The following is a 21,499-nucleotide window of genomic DNA, read 5'->3' as shown; positions in this document are numbered from 1 at the left end:
GTGACCCAGGTTTATGGTGGGAACCACATGCTATCAGAAGTTAAGTACTCAATTGAGGGATAAGCGGGCTGGTTCCATCGGTAATGATTTATTATGAGTGGTATACCAGGGATTCAGATCATCTCGAGACAGCAGATTTCAGACGGAGTAGATGTGATCCAGTTGCAAGGAATTCGTTCTTATGAGGATATTAGGGTTTTGCGAAGATTGGTCACAGCTACCCTGGGAAGGCTAGGGTGTGCGCAAGACGGTGATCATGTTACTCGAAGTGGTTTGGCATATAAGAAATAGTAACTAGTGATTTCGAGGACGAAATCTAATTTAAGTGGAGGAGAGTTGTAACACATGTTTATTTATTAGTTAAGAAAATAAATTAATGGACGAATGGTAGCCTAAAACAAATAATTATATATGTAGGGTGTTGGGTTCGAGGAGTTAATTGCCATAATTTTAGAAGTCGGGGGTCAATAGTGTGTGTTCGGGACTCATTTTATAAATATTTATGAAGACAGGGGCTTCGTGGTAATTATCGGGAATTATTTTAAAAAGAAATGAGGTGGAAGGGTTGAATATGTTATAATTAAGACTTTGGTGACTGTTTGGTAAATTGTGTGCCTAAGTTGTAAGGGATTTTAATGGTGAGGGTTCAAAGGGTAACTATTGGATTATTTTGAAGGAAATGGGGAGAGGAGGGGCTACTTTTGTCATTATGGAAAACTTTTGAAGAGAACCGCGTATAAAGGGTTAAGTAAAACCTAACCCTAAGCCTTTATGTTACAACCGTCACTCACCTCCCCTTATGCCTCCCAACCTACGACACCACCTCTTCATTCTCCCCAGCCGCCGCCCGATGTCCCTCTCGCTTTCCGACCAGATGGAGTCCCGAACGACGCCGCCTGCTGCCTCACCGTCGAGATGCCATCATGGCTTGGCCGCCGGTGAAGACGCGTCTCTCTACTGTTTCATTTCCGCCATTCACCTCCTTCTTCATCTCTGACCCAGCGCTGCCATCTCCCATCCGCTTTCAACGATCAGTGCACCGGCAAAGAGAAGATCCATGCATTGACATCGTGTTATTCGGAAGGAGCGGGAGAGTGTGGATCGTGGAGGTCGTGATTGATGTCGGTGTCACGTCAGTCGATGACGGAGGAGCAGTTCATCTCCGTCGCACTTGTTTCACTCCATTCTTTCTTCTCCTTCAGTTCGTTGAGGTTCCACAGTCACTCCATGCCTCCTTCTTCTTCCTCTGCTTACTGTTACTGCTTTATCTCGTCACCACCAGCCGCCATGGGTGGTGGCTGCGAGTTTGGGTGGATGTGTGATGTTGCTTCGAGATTCGTGTGTCTATTGGCTTGCTATCACCAGGAGCGAGCTCCTAAAGAGCACCCTTCGTGTGTGCTGCTGCCTAACGCCGTCAAGACTGTCGCTGCTACCACCGTAAGGTGGTGGCTGCCACTATAAGCCGCCATGGATGTGTGTTGATGTAATTAGTGTGTGTGTGTGTGTGTTTGTGTATTCTTGGTGAAGGCATTGTAAATTGTAACTAGCTAAAGTATAATGAAAGAAATTGAAAACCACCACCTTAGGGTGGTGGCTGTCGCCACCGGCCGCCGTGTCGGGTGGCCGTGCGCTTTTCTTGTGAGTCGACTCGATTGGGGATTCTTGAAACCCTAATGGGCTCAAACGAGCTCTAATGGGCCCAAGGAAGCTTAATGGACTCTATGGACCCAATAAAACCCTAATGAGCTTATTAAGATTTTAGTGGGCGTAATAGGCCCAATAAAGCCCTAATCGATATAAAAGGCCAACAAATTGATAGGTGGGCTAATATTTGGATTGGAAAACCCTAATGCCAATGAAAGCCTAACTTTAAGAATTAATCGGGTCACACACACAAGAATTATTTAATAACTTGGAATATTAAATAATAATCATTAGCGGAAATTAATCTAAGCAATATTGGACTTAATGGATTAAGTCCTTAATGGGTTATGTAGGAAACTTAACCCTAATCTTCATTTTATGTGAAACCCTAATTTTACTTAGGTTTATTATTGGGCCTTTCTTTTGGGCCTTGAGGGTTGGGTAATTAATGGGCCATCCAAAGTCAAGCCAATAAACTAGAATAATTTAATGGGCCTGGGGTAAGGCCCATGTAAGGGGCATGGGCGCAATTTGGAAAATTGGGCCATAGATGGGCCATAGTTTGGGCCTTAATGATTATATGGTGTTGGGCCTTAGAATGAGACCATGTTTAGGCCTAGGCCTGATTTGGAAAATTAGGCCATGTGTTGGGCTTTGATTTCTAATTGACTTTGGGCCTATGGATTGGGCCTTGGGCTTGAATAAGCCAAGTTAGGGGTAATGTAGTAATTACTCAAAGAATGTACGTATGGTTATGTATTGGGACCCAATTATTAATTGGGTTTTATTTTGGTGTTGACAGTTCGGGAATCTATCAGCCAGCAGCTGGGGTCGAGTCTGCGGGACACCAGCAAGTGTGGGATTATGTCTTCGGGACTTCAGCAGCGTGAGGTGAGTTACCTTCCAGTAGCGGTGGGTCTATGGCCACAATGTCGGCCCACCAGTAGGAGTTGTTGTTAGATGATTGTCTTTGTGATAATTGTGTATGTTTGCTACTACCTGTTATGTTTATGTGCTAGCATGATATGATGTTATGGGATAGTGGTAGTAGCGGGTGAAATAGTCCCCGGTTACCGGTCGATAGGGCTGAAGGGGTAGATTAGTACCCAACTATGCTAGACAGATTATGATATATGTGATATGATATTATGTGGTAGTAGCAGGGGGTGAAATAGTCCCCACTTATCGGTTGACAGGACCGAAGGGGTAGGCCAGCACCCAGATATGCTAGGCAGTATATGACTGATGTGTTTATGCTATGATTTTATGTGGTAGTGTTAGGGGGTGAAATAGTGCCCGGTTACCGGTCGAGTGGACCAAAGGGGAGCCCAGCACCCAGGTATACTAGGCAGTATCTGTAACTACCGCAAATCTGGGCTAGTCAATTAGAGGCAATAGGAGTCGAAAACGATTTTTCGACAAAACATTATTTAGAATAAATAATCTTAACCAAGTTGTAGAATATGTCACAAGGTTTCCGTACATAAAAAGAACGCCAAAATCCGAGTTATAACGAAGAAGTTATGACCCGTCGAAGTTTCGCGACAGAACCGGCACGGCACCAGGAAGCGTAAAAAGTAAATTTACAATAGAGCGAGATTTAGCCTTAGCAATCTAATCGAAAGTCGTAGAATATCTTAAACTAAGAACATCGATAAAAAGAACGCCCAAATCTGACTTCGTATGCAGAAGTTATGATTTTTTGAAGTTTCGAGTTAGCACTGCACAGCCTGAAATTCGAATATTAGATCGAGCGGTTTTTAGCCGACACGACCTAAACGAGAATCGAAGATATCGTTGAGAGTAGCGTAACGAGAAAAAGATGGGCGAAAAAGGATGTCGGATGAAGAAGTTATGAAGATTTAACGGACCAATCGTGTCCTGGCCCGATAATAATATAAAATTTGAAATCGAGCCAAAATTAGCCGACGAAGTCTAAACGAAAGTTGTAGAGTGCGTTCCCACCTTCGCGTGGATATAAAGAACGTCGAAATCGGAGGTCGTACACGAAAGTTACGAATTTTTAAATTTGAAGTATGAAAATGCGAAACCTAGTGCGAGACTGATGACATGGCGTGTTGTGGGCCGTCCGATGAAGGTCTCAGATCTCGCTTCGGATCATGCCACGAAGCCTCGCCCTACGCCCCGCATACGAGATCCTGAACGCCCTGCGTACCCTCAGTTCTTATCCGGTCCGAAGTGGCTAACAGCTGGAGTCGACCTGGTCGCCTTATCCGATGGTTACGCCCCGCGTAGGTCCGAGGTACGCCCAGCGTACCGAGGCCTCGCAAGGCTATAAAAGGGGGCCGAGATTTCTTCATTCTTCACACCATTTTTCACTTCTCTCTATACAAACGTTCTCTTTCTAAGTGCTATAAACTCCTCTAAGCCCTAGTTAAGCTCCTTAGCCCCCGAGGGAAGCCCCGAGGCTCCCGGAGTCCCGAGAAAAAGGAGTTTTTCGGTTTCAAAACGCGGCCCCAATTAAGTCCCGGTTTTCGATAAAATTCACTGTAAGTGTGCTACGCTTACGCAATTTTTAATATAGCTTTCAAATAATTATAGGAATGTTATTAGGTCCTTAAAATAATTATTTGGGCTATTATTATGAGTTATATTGAGTATTATTAACGCTTAATAATACTCGGACTAATTAATTTTTCGCGGTTATCGTTAAACTAAACCCTAGTGGTATCGATACTAGGATTTATCGAAGGAATATCGTTTTGAGAGTATCGAAGCGCTGTCCGAGTGCTGAGTCACCACCTAATCAAGTGAGTGCATAGTTACTTTCAGCTTACACATAGATATGAAGTATTTTATACAAATTACGTGCTGTGTGTGTATATTATCTGTATACTTGCTATCTATCCTAGATGAACGTTTTATACATGTTTTTAATGATTTAAACTGTATATGTATTTTATATCTACAAAATGTGTTGGGTAAAACATGGGTAGATGTAATAGTTGTTCTGTGACAAAATAAAATAATGAGAGGCCTCGTTGTAGCTGTTCTTGATGACATTGTCATCTAGCGGAGTATAGATGACAACCACGGAGTATTCTAGATAGTCCAGTGGAACACTAGCACGCTCGCAACCTGTAGGTGTTTATTCGAACTGTGTGTTTATTTGAACTGTGTCTTTATTCGAACTGTGTGTTCATTCGAACTGTGTGAACTGTGTGCTCACCAGGTACACTCCATCCCAATGATAGTCCTTTAACTAAGTCCCTTGTGTTAGATGTTTTAGGGATGTAATGTGAGGATAACGGGAATGGGTAATTGGGTTGATTGTTTGATGTTGAAAAATAATAACTATATTATTGTGGGTTGAAAACCCTATGTGCTCACCATGTTTCCCAAACTGACCCACTCAGTTTATTTATATCACAGGTGTTGATAAGAAGTGACATTACACTGAGAGATTTAAAGAGATGTAGATCACTAGTGTAAATAATTGTAAGTTCTGTTTATGCGTGTGTTTCTGTATTAATGATGACATCCCAAACGTTTTAAAATGAAATAAATACGTTTCTTCGAAAATTATTTAATAACGTATTTACCATGTTTTTCTGGGAACAAATTCTGCAACATTTTTAAAAAATGAAGTACTCTGATTTTTATAAAGCATAAACCAAATCGGTCTTTTCTAGCCATGATTTTCGGGATGTCACAGTTGGTATCAGAGTATTAGTTTAAGCGAACTAGGAATATGGATTTATTTCTAGACTTAAACTTAGAATGCTAAGCGATGATTGTGAGGTGTGAGCACTAGCTTATTTTAGGAATTGTGCCTAAAATGCTTTTATGTGCTAAATGCTTTGTGCATGATATGTTGTTAATTGTTCGGATCTATGGTCTGTTGCCGATTGGATCTGGAAACCTTATGTGTTTAGGATTCTAAACGTACGACTACGATATTAGAACTAGCATATAAACGTTTCGGAGTGATAATGATGATTTAAACGTCATTCCTAAATAAAGATCTAGATTCACCTTATTCGGTGTATAGATCAAGATGGCAAGAACCCGTAGCGGAAACGTGAATGCAAATGGGAATAAAACCAACCCCTAGTGATTGAGCAAATACCGGTTGTGGTAGCCGCTGCTGAGCCAATAACGATGGCCGGAGTGCAAGGGATGATCCAAGCGATGTTGGATCGTCAAATGGAGGAAACTAGACGTTTTCTCCAGCAAAATCGAGAGGAAGCCACTATTCAGATCGAACAGCCTGAGTTGAACGAAGGGCAGACTGAGGAAGGAGACTACAGTGGAACTGTTGGTCAAGTCAACCCACCAATAGTTCAACAAAACAACCAAGATGACGAAGTCGAGAGGAATGGATGCAAGTACAAGGATTTTCTGACTTGCAAGCCATCAACTTTCACTGGAAAGGAGGATCCGATCGGGGTCATGGATTGGATCTCGAAGATGGAGTTAGCTTTCATGACATGCGGTTGCAGAGGGAAGCTACAGACCATGTTTGCAGTGCGTCAATTTCGAGGAGGCGCCGTACGTTGGTGGAATACCTTGGGGAAGACTTTAAGCCCCAACAAGCCCCTGCAACTGACATGGGCAGAATTTCTGGTACAATTCAAACGAAAGTACTGCTCAGCTCAAAACCTGCTCGAGCTAGAGAACCAGTTTCTAACCCTGAAGAAGGGAAGCATGTCAATTGATGAATATACCAACAACTTCACAGAGAAGATGGAGTTTGCCTTGCCCCTTGTTCCGGATGAGCTGACAAAAATCGACAAGTACGCAAAGGGACTTCCATGGGAGTACGCGGTGCTAGTGCGTCAGGCACCTACTCTGGAGGCAACTATCTGGGCTGCCAAGTCTGTGGAAGATATGATTAAGGGAAGAGCTGCCAACAAGATTGAGGTTGGTGAAAAGAGGAAGCTTGAGGGGTCTGCAAAGCCCGATGAGAGAAGCAAGACCAGTACCAGGAAGTTTAGAGGAGGGAGCGAAGAAAGATGGTGCGAGAAGTGCAAAAAGAAACACTCTGAAAAATGTGGTGAGGAGTTGACCTGTTTCAAGTGTGGGAAGCATGGGCATTATGCCAACGAGTGTAAATTCAACAAAAGGGTGTGTTATGAATGTAACGATGAAGGGCACTTCAAGCAAGATTGCCCAAATATAGAAGGGGCTACGAAGCCAAATGTGCCGCCAAAACCCAAGGTAAGAGCATTTCAAATGATCCTTGACGAAGCAGCTGACGATGTAAGGAATCAGGAGTAAGGATGGATATATAGAGATCGAGTTATGAAGAAGCCATATAGATAGTGTCATATGATGTAGCCTATTAGAGGCATAATCTAGGGTGAACTTGAACACCCATGTAATAGTTTCAAGAAATAATAAAATATTTGTTTTGTTATCTGGTCTGTTAAATTGTTGTGTGATTTGTTGCATGGTGACTTGGGAACTGCGGGACAATACTTGGGACGAGTATGAGTAGGTGTGAATGGTAGTAGAGGCCTATACTACCGGAAGCACATGACTCACACTTAGGTCATGGAAAGTCACAAGGTTACCAAGAAGCTAGTAATTAATTTCGTTTTATTCAAGTATGTCGTTACCATTGTTTCGGTAATGACTAAGAAGATTGTTGTTATCCCGACCCTAGTGGTCATATCCCATTGAGTCCGACTACGATGAGTAGGTTACGTGGTTCAGAGTACCAAGTTTAATGTAGCGTCTGACTTAAACCAAACGATTGAAATCAAAGCGATCAATAGAAGTATCGCGCTCGTTGTTAAAAGAGTTGGTAGCCAGAATTTCCTAATTGTTAATGTGTGATTATATCACATTAAAACATGAAGGAAGGCATGGTCTGTTTTAGAATTTAACTCTAAAAGACCTAAGTCTATGAGTTGCAACATATGATGATAGGTCATTTGAATATGACACATTAGTCCATTATAGTAACAAAAGAACTCATCTCAAGTTCGTATCCAGTAAGGATCGAAATTGTGACTTAAAGGTCATAATTTGGAGTCTAACCTGAGGTAGAGAGCAGGTGTAAGATTAAGTACTGCTTACAGTCAATGAGTCTAAGAAATAAACTTGAAGGAATACAGAAGTTATAATTACCTAGGATGAAGAGATGACGTATGGAGTCATTATACGAACCCTGTTTCGTTGATGATTCCGGGACGTAATGATCCTAAGGGGAACATAATTGTAACGCCCGCAAATCCGGGCTAGTCAATTAGAGGCAATAGGAGTTGAAAACGACTTTTCGACAAAAGATTATTTAGAATAAATAATCTTAACCAAGTTTTAGAATATGTCACAAGGTTTCCGTACATATAAAGAACGCCGAAATCCGAGTTATAACGAAGAAGTTATGACCCGTCGAAGTTTCGCGACAGAACCGGCACGGCACCGGGAAGCATAAATAATGAATTTACGATAGAGCGAGATTTAGCCTTAGCGATCTAAACAAAAGTCGTAGAATATGTTAAACTAAGAACATCGATAAAAAGAACGCCCAAATCTGACTTCGTATGAAAAAGTTATGATTTTTTTAAGTTTCGAGTTAGCAGTGTACAACCCGACATTCGAATATTAGATCGAGCGGTTTTTAGCCGACACGTCCTAAACGAGAATCAAAGATCTCGTTGAGAGTAACGTAACGAGAAAAAGATGGGCGAAAACGGATGTCGGATGAAGAAGTTATGAAGATTTAACGGACCAATCGTGTCCCGGCCCGTTAATAATATAAAATTTGAAATTGAGCCAAAATTAGCCGACGAAGTCTAAACGAAAGTTGTAGAGTACGTTCCCACCTTCGCTTGGATATAAAGAACGTCGAAATCGGAGGCGTACGCGAAAGTTACGAATTTTTAAAGTTGAAGTATGAAAATGCGAAACCTGGTGCGAGACTGATGACGTGGCGCGTTGTGGGCCGTCCAATGAAGGTCTCAGATCTCGCTTCGGATCATGCAACGAAGCCTCGCCCTACGCCCCGCGTACCAGATCCGGAACGCCCCGCATACACTCGGTTCTTATCCGGTCCGAAGTGGCTAACAGCTGGAGTCGACCTGGCCGCCTTATCCGATGGTTACGCCCCGCGTAGGTCCGAGGTACGCCCAGGGTACCGAGGCCTCGCAAGGCTATAAAAGGGGGCCGAGATTTCTTCATTCTTCACACCATTTTTCACTTCTCTCTCTAAGTGCTATAAACCCCCTAAGCCCTAGTTAAGCCCCTTAGCCCCCAAGGGAAGCCCCGAGCCTCCCGGAGTCCCGAGAAAAAGGAGTTTTTCGGTTTCAAAACGCGGCCCCAATTAAGTCCCGGTTTTCGATTAAATTCACTGTAAGTGTGCTACGCTTACGCAATTTTTAATATAGCTTTCAAATAATTATAGGAATGTTATTAGGTCCTTAAAATAATTATTTGGGCTATTATTATGAGTTATATCGAGTATTATTAACGCTTAATAATAGTCGGACTAATTAATTTGTCGCGGTTATCATTAAACTAAACCCTAGTGGTATCGATACTAGGTTTTATCGAAGGAATATCGTTTTGAGAGAATCGAAGCGTTGTCCAAGTGCTGAGTTACCACCTAATCAAGTGAGTGCATAGTTACTTTCAGCTTATACATAGATATGAAGTATTTTATACAAATTACGTGTTGTGTGTGTATATTATCTGTATACTTTCTATCTATGCTAGATGAACATTTTATACATGGTTTTAATGATTTAAACTGTATATGTATTTTATATCTACAAAATGTGTTGGGTAAAACATGGGTAGATGTAATAGTTGCTGTGTGACAAAATAAAATAATGACAGGCCTCGTTGTAGTTGTTCTTGATGACCTTGTCATCTAGCGGAGTATAGATGACGACCACGGACTATTCTAGACAGTCCAATGGAACACAAGCAGGCTCGCAACCTGTAGGTGTTTATTCGAACTGTGTGTTTATTTGAACTGTGTGTTTATTCGAACTGTGTTTTCATTCGAACTGTGTGAACTGTGTGCTCACCAGGTACACTCCATCCCAATGATAGTCCTTTGACTAAGTCCCTTGTTGTAGATGTTATAGGGACGTAATGTGAGGATAACGGGAATGGGTAAATGGGTTGATTGTTTGATGTTTAAAAATAATAACTATATTAATGTGGGTTGAAAACCCTATGTGCTCACCAGGTTTCCCAAACTGACCCACTCAGTTTATTTATATCACAGGTGTTGATAAGAAGTGACATTACACTGAGAGATTTAAAGAGATGTAGATCACTAGTGTAAATAATTGTAAGTTCTGTTTATGCGTGTGTTTCTGTATTAATGATGACATCCCAAACGTTTTAAAATGAAATAAATACGTTTCTTCGAAAATTATTTAATAACGTATTTACCATGTTTTTCTGGGAACAAATTCTGCAACATTTTTATAAAATGAAGTACTCTGATTTTTATAAAGCATAAACCAAATCGGTCTTTTCTAGCCATGATTTTCGGGATGTCACAGTTGGTATCAGAGTATTAGTTTAAGCGAACTAGGAATATGGATTTATTTCTAGACTTAAACTTAGAATGCTAAGCGATGATTGTGAGGTGTGAGCACTAGCTTATTTTAGGAATTGTGCCTAAAATGCTTTTATGTGCTAAATGCTTTGTGCATGATATGTTGTTAATTGTTCGGATCTATGGTCTGTTGCCGATTGGATCTGGAAACCTTATGTGTTTAGGATTCTAAACGTACGACTACGATATTAGAACTAGCATATAAACGTTTCGGAGTGATAATGATGATTTAAACGTCATTCCTAAATAAAGATCTAGATTCACCTTATTCGGTGTATAGATCAAGATGGCAAGAACCCGTAGCGGAAACGTGAATGCAAATGGGAATAAAACCAACCCCTAGTGATTGAGCAAATACCGGTTGTGGTAGCCGCTGCTGAGCCAATAACGATGGCCGGAGTGCAAGGGATGATCCAAGCGATGTTGGATCGTCAAATGGAGGAAACTAGACGTTTTCTCCAGCAAAATCGAGAGGAAGCCACTATTCAGATCGAACAGCCTGAGTTGAACGAAGGGCAGACTGAGGAAGGAGACTACAGTGGAACTGTTGGTCAAGTCAACCCACCAATAGTTCAACAAAACAACCAAGATGACGAAGTCGAGAGGAATGGATGCAAGTACAAGGATTTTCTGACTTGCAAGCCATCAACTTTCACTGGAAAGGAGGATCCGATCGGGGTCATGGATTGGATCTCGAAGATGGAGTTAGCTTTCATGACATGCGGTTGCAGAGGGAAGCTACAGACCATGTTTGCAGTGCGTCAATTTCGAGGAGGCGCCGTACGTTGGTGGAATACCTTGGGGAAGACTTTAAGCCCCAACAAGCCCCTGCAACTGACATGGGCAGAATTTCTGGTACAATTCAAACGAAAGTACTGCTCAGCTCAAAACCTGCTCGAGCTAGAGAACCAGTTTCTAACCCTGAAGAAGGGAAGCATGTCAATTGATGAATATACCAACAACTTCACAGAGAAGATGGAGTTTGCCTTGCCCCTTGTTCCGGATGAGCTGACAAAAATCGACAAGTACGCAAAGGGACTTCCATGGGAGTACGCGGTGCTAGTGCGTCAGGCACCTACTCTGGAGGCAACTATCTGGGCTGCCAAGTCTGTGGAAGATATGATTAAGGGAAGAGCTGCCAACAAGATTGAGGTTGGTGAAAAGAGGAAGCTTGAGGGGTCTGCAAAGCCCGATGAGAGAAGCAAGACCAGTACCAGGAAGTTTAGAGGAGGGAGCGAAGAAAGATGGTGCGAGAAGTGCAAAAAGAAACACTCTGAAAAATGTGGTGAGGAGTTGACCTGTTTCAAGTGTGGGAAGCATGGGCATTATGCCAACGAGTGTAAATTCAACAAAAGGGTGTGTTATGAATGTAACGATGAAGGGCACTTCAAGCAAGATTGCCCAAATATAGAAGGGGCTACGAAGCCAAATGTGCCGCCAAAACCCAAGGTAAGAGCATTTCAAATGATCCTTGACGAAGCAGCTGACGATGTAAGGAATCAGGAGTAAGGATGGATATATAGAGATCGAGTTATGAAGAAGCCATATAGATAGTGTCATATGATGTAGCCTATTAGAGGCATAATCTAGGGTGAACTTGAACACCCATGTAATAGTTTCAAGAAATAATAAAATATTTGTTTTGTTATCTGGTCTGTTAAATTGTTGTGTGATTTGTTGCATGGTGACTTGGGAACTGCGGGACAATACTTGGGACGAGTATGAGTAGGTGTGAATGGTAGTAGAGGCCTATACTACCGGAAGCACATGACTCACACTTAGGTCATGGAAAGTCACAAGGTTACCAAGAAGCTAGTAATTAATTTCGTTTTATTCAAGTATGTCGTTACCATTGTTTCGGTAATGACTAAGAAGATTGTTGTTATCCCGACCCTAGTGGTCATATCCCATTGAGTCCGACTACGATGAGTAGGTTACGTGGTTCAGAGTACCAAGTTTAATGTAGCGTCTGACTTAAACCAAACGATTGAAATCAAAGCGATCAATAGAAGTATCGCGCTCGTTGTTAAAAGAGTTGGTAGCCAGAATTTCCTAATTGTTAATGTGTGATTATATCACATTAAAACATGAAGGAAGGCATGGTCTGTTTTAGAATTTAACTCTAAAAGACCTAAGTCTATGAGTTGCAACATATGATGATAGGTCATTTGAATATGACACATTAGTCCATTATAGTAACAAAAGAACTCATCTCAAGTTTGTATCCAGTAAGGATCGAAATTGTGACTTAAAGGTCATAATTTGGAGTCTAACCTGAGGTAGAGAGCAGGTGTACGATTAAGTACTGCTTACAGTCAATGAGTCTAAGAAATAAACTTGAAGGAATACAGAAGTTATAATTACCTAGGATGAAGAGATGACGTATGGAGTCATTATACGAACCCTGTTTCGTTGATGATTCCGGGACGTAATGATCCTAAGGGGAACATAATTGTAACGCCCGCAAATCCGGGCTAGTCAATTAGAGGCAATAGGAGTTGAAAACGACTTTTCGACAAAAGATTATTTAGAATAAATAATCTTAACCAAGTTTTAGAATATGTCACAAGGTTTCCGTACATATAAAGAACGCCGAAATCCGAGTTATAACGAAGAAGTTATGACCCGTCGAAGTTTCGCGACAGAACCGGCACGGCACCGGGAAGCATAAATAGTGAATTTACGATAGAGCGAGATTTAGCCTTAGCGATCTAAACAAAAGTCGTAGAATATGTTAAACTAAGAACATCGATAAAAAGAACGCCCAAATCTGACTTCGTATGAAAAAGTTATGATTTTTTTAAGTTTCGAGTTAGCAGTGTACAACCCGACATTCGAATATTAGATCGAGCGGTTTTTAGCCGACACGTCCTAAACGAGAATCAAAGATCTCGTTGAGAGTAACGTAACGAGAAAAAGATGGGCGAAAACGGATGTCGGATGAAGAAGTTATGAAGATTTAACGGACCAATCGTGTCCCGGCCCGTTAATAATATAAAATTTGAAATTGAGCCAAAATTAGCCGACGAAGTCTAAACGAAAGTTGTAGAGTACGTTCCCACCTTCGCTTGGATATAAAGAACGTCGAAATCGGAGGCGTACGCGAAAGTTACGAATTTTTAAAGTTGAAGTATGAAAATGCGAAACCTGGTGCGAGACTGATGACGTGGCGCGTTGTGGGCCGTCCGATGAAGGTCTCAGATCTCGCTTCGGATCATGCCACGAAGCGTCGCCCTACGCCCCGCGTACCAGATCCGGAACGCCCCGCATACACTCGGTTCTTATCCGGTCCGAAGTGGCTAACAGCTGGAGTCGACCTGGCCGCCTTATCCGATGGTTACGCCCCGCGTAGGTCCGAGGTACGCCCAGGGTACCGAGGCCTCGCAAGGCTATAAAAGGGGGCCGAGATTTCTTCATTCTTCACACCATTTTTCACTTCTCTCTCTCTAAGTGCTATAAACCCCCTAAGCCCTAGTTAAGCCCCTTAGCCCCCAAGGGAAGCCCCGAGGCTCCCGGAGTCCCGAGAAAAAGGAGTTTTTCGGTTTCAAAACGCGGCCCCAATTAAGTCCCGATTTTCGATTAAATTCACTATAAGTGTGCTACGCTTACGCAATTTTTAATATAGCTTTCAAATAATTATAGGAATGTTATTAGGTCCTTAAAATAATTATTTGGGCTATTATTATGAGTTATATCGAGTATTATTAACGCTTAATAATAGTCGAACTAATTAATTTGTCGCGGTTATCATTAAACTAAACCCTAGTGGTATCGATACTAGGTTTTATCGAAGGAATATCGTTTTGAGAGAATCGAAGCGTTGTCCGAGTGCTGAGTCACCACCTAATCAAGTGAGTGCATAGTTACTTTCAGCTTATACATAGATATGAAGTATTTTATACAAATTACGTGCTGTGTGTGTATATTATCTGTATACTTTCTATCTATGCTAGATGAACATTTTATACATGGTTTTAATGATTTAAACTGTATATGTACTTTATATCTACAAAATGTGTTGGGTAAAACATGGGTAGATGTAATAGTTGCTGTGTGACAAAATAAAATAATGACAGGCCTCGTTGTAGTTGTTCTTGATGACCTTGTCATCTAGCGGAGTATAGATGACGACCACGGACTATTCTAGACAGTCCAATGGAACACTAGCAGGCTCGCAACCTGTAGGTGTTTATTCGAACTGTGTGTTTATTTGAACTGTGTGTTTATTCGAACTGTGTGTTCATTCGAACTGTGTGAACTGTGTGCTCACCAGGTACACTCCATCCCAATGATAGTCCTTTGACTAAGTCCCTTGTTGTAGATGTTATAGGGACGTAATGTGAGGATAACGGGAATGGGTAAATGGGTTGATTGTTTGATGTTTAAAAATAATAACTATATTAATGTGGGTTGAAAACCCTATGTGCTCACCAGGTTTCCCAACCCGACCCACTCAGTTTATTTATATCACATGTGTTGATAAGAAGTGACATTACACTGTGAGATTGAAAGAGATATGGATCACTAGTGTAAATAATTGTAAGTTCTGTTTATGCTTATGTTTCTGTATTAACGATGACATCCCAAACGTTTTAAAATGAAATAAATACGTTTCTTCGAAAATGTTTTAATAACGTATTTACCATGTTTTTCTGGGAACAAATTCCGCAACATTTTTATAAAATGAAGTACTCTGATTTTTATAAAGCATAAACAAAATCGGTCTTTTCTGGCCGTGATTCTGGGGATGTCACAGTATCCGGTCGAGAGGACCGAAGGGGAGGCTAGCACCCAGATATGCTAGGCAGTATCCGGTCGAGAGGACCGAAGGGGTAGGTCGGGCACCCAGATATGCCTGACAGTATATGTATGTTATATGATCATATGGTATGCAGTATGATGGGGGAACTCACTAAGCTTTGTGCTTACGGTTTACAGTTTTGGTTTCAGGTACTCGTTTTCAAAGGAAAGGAGCCGGCTTGATCGCAGCGCATCACACTATGTTTTCCGCACATTAGATCTTTGGGATTACACTCTGATATGGTTTTATGATAATATGATTTGATTATTGACACTTTGGTTTTGACATGAGATATTAATATGAATGTTTTTATACTGATAGTTTTATATAATAATGTATTTAAAAATGAAATTTTTGGCCTTGAATTTTGGGATGTTACATATTAAATGACTAATTAACATCAATATACATTCTAAGCAGCATATAATAAGGAATTCCTAGGCTATAAGGCATTTTAAGTATCAGGGAGTTCTATTTTGCAATTCTTGAAAATAAGCCTAGCCTATATATTATCATGAAAACATTTCAAGTTTGTTCCATGTGGTGTGTCAAAAATTGGATGTTTGATCCAAAATATTTTGGAGTTGCACCAGGGGTCCATAACTTTTACTTTGTTGCGAGTTTGGTCCAAAATTTTCAAAACTTTTATTAATGACAAATTTTTCCTTTATGTTTTTAACAACGGAGATATGTTTGAAACTCTTCACTAGTATCCTCATCATTGAACACACACTCAGTGTTGCGCATTTCCTCGCCGCCACTACATATAAGAAACCCTAGCTAATTTTGTCTTCTTTTTCTCTTCATATATATCCTTCTTCGACGACGACTACAAGCTACGAGATACTAAAACCCTAACGTCACTGCGTCAATCGGTCATTTAGGGTTTCCTTACTTAGCCATATCCTTCGTCTTCGTTTAGGTTGGACGATGCTAGGGTTAGGGTTGATGGGTTTTATACGTTATAATGAAAACATATGGTGGAAAAACTTAACCCTTAAGTTCACATGCAACCTATTTGGATCTAAGTTTTCTCTATTGATAGCAAAAATCTATCAACATCAAGAACCGTAAAGGAACCCTACTGTAATCGAAAATTACAAGGGATTAGGATTTTCACACCTTTTTGATTATTATTGCAAATAAACAATGAAATCCTACTGCAAAAACTGTTAGAAAGGAAGCACCAGAAATCTAATGCCTCTGATGGTTTGTGTCCAAACCCTATCAATAAGAACACATGAGGACATAGGAGATGGGATGAGATTTTCGGCTATCCACCTTAGAATAAGAGTGGACAAAAACCATAGGCTAAGGGTCCTGTTTATAGCTGACAGGAAAATCCTAGATAACCCTAATCTGAAATAAAATAATATTATTTTAAATTTGGACTTTATCTAGTTTCCTTATTATCCACATGGAATAATCTAAGGATCGACAAAATTTTGCCAACCCTAGGAAGCTATCAGAATCCTTCTGTTGAACAATTACAACTTCGATCCTTGCACTTTTAGATAATCCAATTAAGCTCAAAATTAATCCCAATTAATTTCGGATTAATTATTAATTAAATAATACTATTTCTAATTAATATATTAATCTCATAACATATTAACAAATTACTTATTATTATTTATTAATCATATAATAAATCAATAAATCAGCTTCTCTTTCCAAAAGTCATTCTAGTCCATTACTAGTTTTAAGGGCAACCCAAAAGGACTTTGCTTTTAATTCAAGTATATATACCAATTTAGTTATTTACTTAGATACCTCATCAAAAAAGTATCAAAAACCTTTTCTAAATAATGCATGAAAAGAAATAATGTTTCCCATCATTTATGATGAATAATAATAATTAATATAATCTATTCTAACATCACCATCGAGCATAAGACCATAAGTTGCAATCTGAGTAATAGGTGAAGATTGCCTAGTCCCCATGATCAAATTTATAATTCCATGCTCCACCTCCTCACATTCTCTTAGACCGTGTAAATCAGAAACAAATTTGAAAACCAAATCCTTTACCAAGTACCCAAGAACGAGTAAGTTATGAGTTATTAACTTAAATAATGTGTATACCTGTTGACGATCGCTTAACCTTGCCATCCTTCATGTCATGCAAGTATTTAGGGCATATTATTTTCTATTGGACCTTTTCATTGCAATAGTACCAAGTGGCCTCTTTGGGGTCACTAACAACAGGAATATCTGAATTAGGCTTTGCCTTCGACCCACTGCTAGATGACCCAGCATGGGCCTTGCCCTTCTAGTTTGTTTGAAGGTTACCCTTCCTCATCTTTCCTCTGTTTTACCTAATGGAAAGAATAGGAGCGCTTGTCATAAGAGGGACCTGATGTTTCTTCATCCCTGATTCAAATATCTACAACAAGTTATGGAGTTGGGTGAAGGTGGTCTTTGTGTTATTCAAATGATAAGTTAAGATGAACTAATCATAACTAGGAGACAAGGAGTCTTGTAACACTTGTTCCCAGGTATGAATTATTTCTAATGTTTTCATGATTTTCTTTGGACACAACGTGTGTGTGTCAAAACACTGCGTGTCGATGGGTCTTTGGAGCACGAACTTTAGTGAACCAACACAACATGTTTATGCCATAACACGACGTGTTGCCGCCTGGTGGAGAAACCCTAGCTTTTAGGGTGTTGCACCCTATATAAACACCTTAAGACTCTAGGGCTAGCCTCCTTACCAACCCCCAAACCTCCTAAAAACCCTAATTGATCTCTTAATCTTTCTTGGTAGTGTTCTTGAGCCTTGAGTCGATTCTTGTGGTTATTTTGCTCATATTGAAGGAAGCTTTGAAGATTAAAGGTGCTTAGCTTCGAGGAAGGTCATAAATGTAGAATCTCTCCACTTGTTGCAGTCTCTTTGAGGTATCAAGTTCATTCCATGACATGTAGATGATTAGATCTCATCATAGTTTGTTTTGTTATTCTTTTGGCTCCTTTTTTTTGGCTCCTTTTGAGTTGTTTGAGGAGTTAAGTCATTTTGTGTGATTGCTCTATTAGATCCGAGCTTCATATGCTCTCCTTTAATAAAAAGGTTCAAGCTTTTGGGTTGTTTGAGGAGTTAAGTCATTTTTTGTTGTGCAAGTTGCCTAGAAAACATGTATCTAATCTTCAAGTCGGCTTGGACTGGCTGCTTCATGCTTACATTAATGAACACATATAGTGAGGAAAACTAAAATAAGTCGCCCTATAAAACAATCCGAAGGAGCATAATTTGCTCTACCAACTACTTCATGCAGAACACAAAACTCGACTTCAGCTAAGATCTTCAAATCAATTCGTAGTGGCACAACAAAAATTTTGTACCCAACAATACAATCTTTTGTTCTTTGTTTGTCTGGTTTTTTTCCATTTGATGCATCTATTTTCGCTATTCAGTTCGAATTTTATTGTTCACTTTATAAATCTCGAAACCCATGTCATGTTTTAAACAAAAGACAACCGGAGTATACATGCTTACCCTCTAGAGTAGCAATTCTTCAAACTTATTGTTCTTAAAATATTCCAAATATCCATACATTGGAAGGACACTTGCAAATATACAAGAAACTTTTAGTTTTTATAACAACAATAATTTAGGACTTGCAAAACATAATCGATAATTTAGATCAGACAAGTGAAAAATGCTTTGTTACTGGCTCTAACAGTTTCAAAAATAATACAAACATTCATGGAGTGGTTGAAAACTTGAAATAATGATTTTGTTCGTATGCTAAAAAGCAAAACTGAATTTTCCATTACAAAAGTTGTAGTATAAATGAAGCTTTTTCATGTTATTTTTTTTGGATCGACTCGATTGACAGAAGAATAAATTTGGTCAAGAAAGACGAACGCTGAATTGAATATAAATTTTAAATTCAATATTTAAATGTCATTTAAACACATTTACATTTAAATTCTCACCCTATATATGCATACACATACACACACACTATGTATAGTCAAAATCATTTCTCTTATATCACACACTCGCATAATACTCCTACACAAGGAAAACAATTACACGAAGAATGGAAATAATTTCAAGTGCTCTTGATGGCACCTTGAACAGAGCATGGAAGAGGAGGAGGTACCAGCGGTTTGATGGCGGTTACAGAAGAAACACAAACAGCGTCACCTTCGGAGGAGGAAACCGCCGGTTTTGGAAAATTAAAGCCATTCCAAAGTTGCGATGGAAGAAAGCTTCACCAATCAGACTTTGGATCAAGTTTAAGAACGCTTATGTGAAGATGATGCTCCGATTAGGTGGAAGTGACAACGTTTTTGACTCTAAGAAAGCTCCGAAGACTCTTCTGATTTCAGGTAGTTATTCGTCTGAAGAATTTCAGAGGAGATTGATTTACGAAATCTCGAAGAACTTTTTCACTTCTCGTGAATTGGCAACAATATAAAATAACAAGAGTTATGATATGATGACCGACGATGTAAATTTTTTGCCTTTAAAATGCTAATAATCATTAAAATGTTGTATTTTATTTTGTAATATCATAAACGTTTTGATTATGTCATTTATCTCTATCCTTCAAGTTTTTTCGTACGATTAAATTTTGGTTTAGTCTTTAATATAACGAAAAAAAAAAAAAAACTAGATCTTTTTAACAACAATAACAGGGTCCATTATTCGAAAAAGGACCGGAAGGTAGGATTCTTGACAAGCATTTACCACCATATAAAAGATTATGATGTATTCAAACTCCCGAATCTTGATGGATAAAATATGACGTTTGTTAGAGGATCCAGGATTTAATAGGATTTGAATAATAGAAGTTGAATAAAATGTAGGATGATGATAAGAAAGATGGTTGAATATATAGATGAATTATATTAAACTAAGAAATATTTTTGGACTAGATCATATTTGCGGTTCAAAAAAAGTTGTTGGACGAAATTAATATTTTTTTCAATTAAATTTCAAAACCATATATATATATATATATATATATATATATATATATATATATATATATATATATATATATATATATATATATATATATATATATATATATATATATATATATATATATATATATATATTCTCTTCCAAGGTTTTAACCTATATATATTCTCTTCCAAGGTTTTAACCAGATCTTTTTTAATCGAAATAAAATACTCAACACCCTATAATTTGGTCATTTCATGAATTTTCTTTATTTTTAATATGACATGTTTCCTAAAACAAACTAATGATTGAATTGAAAATAATCATTCTCCATCGAAAAGAAATTAATTGTCGAAACAAACTATTTGTCGCCCACCGCTTTGCGCTGGTAAACGGTATATATATATATATATATATATATATATATATATATATATATAGGTAAATGTTCAAATGAGAACCAAAAAAGATTAAGAACCTAAGAACTAACTAATTAAATTTAACCCACTTTTTACATAATACTCGTTATATTCAAAATTAGATCTAGACTTGGATTTGGTCTCTCTCTCTCTCTCTCTCTCTCTCTCTCTCTCTCTCTCTCGATGTCAGCTACTGCCATTACAGTCGGCCGGAATCCTTCAGTGTTTGCGGCGAGAATCTAACCTCCGACGACCTACATTGTTGTTGCTTCGGTTAACCGTCTTCATAACCATCGACGTTAGCCTTGTACCATCAGATATGTGAGCTATGCTTCATTTCCAACCACCTTCCGCTGACCTCTCCAAATCACCAGAAAACATTGTGTCGCCTCTCTCAACCTTTCAGATCTGAAGCCAAAGACGTCAGAAAAGTCATCAACTGCCATTGATCTTTCAGATCTGAAGCAAAAACACACCGCTTTCTCGGATTTGGTTAGATTTGGTCAAATCTGATGTGTTTGGTGTAATTTGAAGCGTATATCTTGTTAGATCTAAAGTCAAAGACACAAGGATTTCTCAAATCAGGTTAGATATGTTCAGATCTATAATAACCGAAGACTCTAAGAAACATGACAATCTCAGATCTATAAGTCACATCAGATCGAAAACAATATACACACAAGGTGTTTGATGAAATGTATCAACGAGATCTGTAAGTTTTTAATTTATGAACAAGTGTTCAAAATTTTGTATTAAGCTGTGAATTGTTGTCTAAAGTGTGTATTATACTATGAATTCTGATTTTTTGATGCATTATGTTGTGAATTTTAGTGTTTGAAAATTTGAATTAAGTTTTGAATTAATATCTGAAATGTTTTATTAAACTGTGAATTATGAAACTTTTGTTATCTAGATTTGAATTTTATACACGTAAACGATTTGTGAATGTAGTGTCTTAAAGTATGAATTTTGTATATTAAGTTGTGAATTTTATTCATACTTTAATATAACAAATTCATATTTTAATACATATAAATGCCTCTAAATAAAAATGTCTAAATATAAGTTTTAAGTTGAGAATATGGATCTAAATATATAATTTTGTGTATTCAATTGTGAATTTATTGTACTTAACTGTGAATACGCTTTATTAAACTGTGAATATTTTATCTGAA

General features: G+C 38.9%; 1 protein-coding gene across 1 annotated transcript; it reads left to right on the top strand.

Annotated features, from left to right (window-relative positions):
• Positions 1-18,949: 18,949 nt before the first annotated feature.
• On the top strand, positions 18,950-19,549 carry LOC111902416 (uncharacterized). The gene has a single exon (XM_023898251.3). The coding sequence runs from the start codon at positions 19,034-19,036 to the stop codon at positions 19,412-19,414; it is 381 nt and encodes a 126-aa protein (XP_023754019.1). The 5' UTR covers positions 18,950-19,033; the 3' UTR covers positions 19,415-19,549.
• The last annotated feature ends 1,950 nt before the right edge of the window (positions 19,550-21,499 follow it).

Source organism: Lactuca sativa, chromosome 3 (genome assembly GCF_002870075.4).
Source record: "Lactuca sativa cultivar Salinas chromosome 3, Lsat_Salinas_v11, whole genome shotgun sequence".
Taxonomy (NCBI): domain Eukaryota; kingdom Viridiplantae; phylum Streptophyta; class Magnoliopsida; order Asterales; family Asteraceae; genus Lactuca; species Lactuca sativa.
Note: the sequence above shows the minus strand (reverse complement) of the source record. Positions and strands in the feature narration are given on the sequence as shown.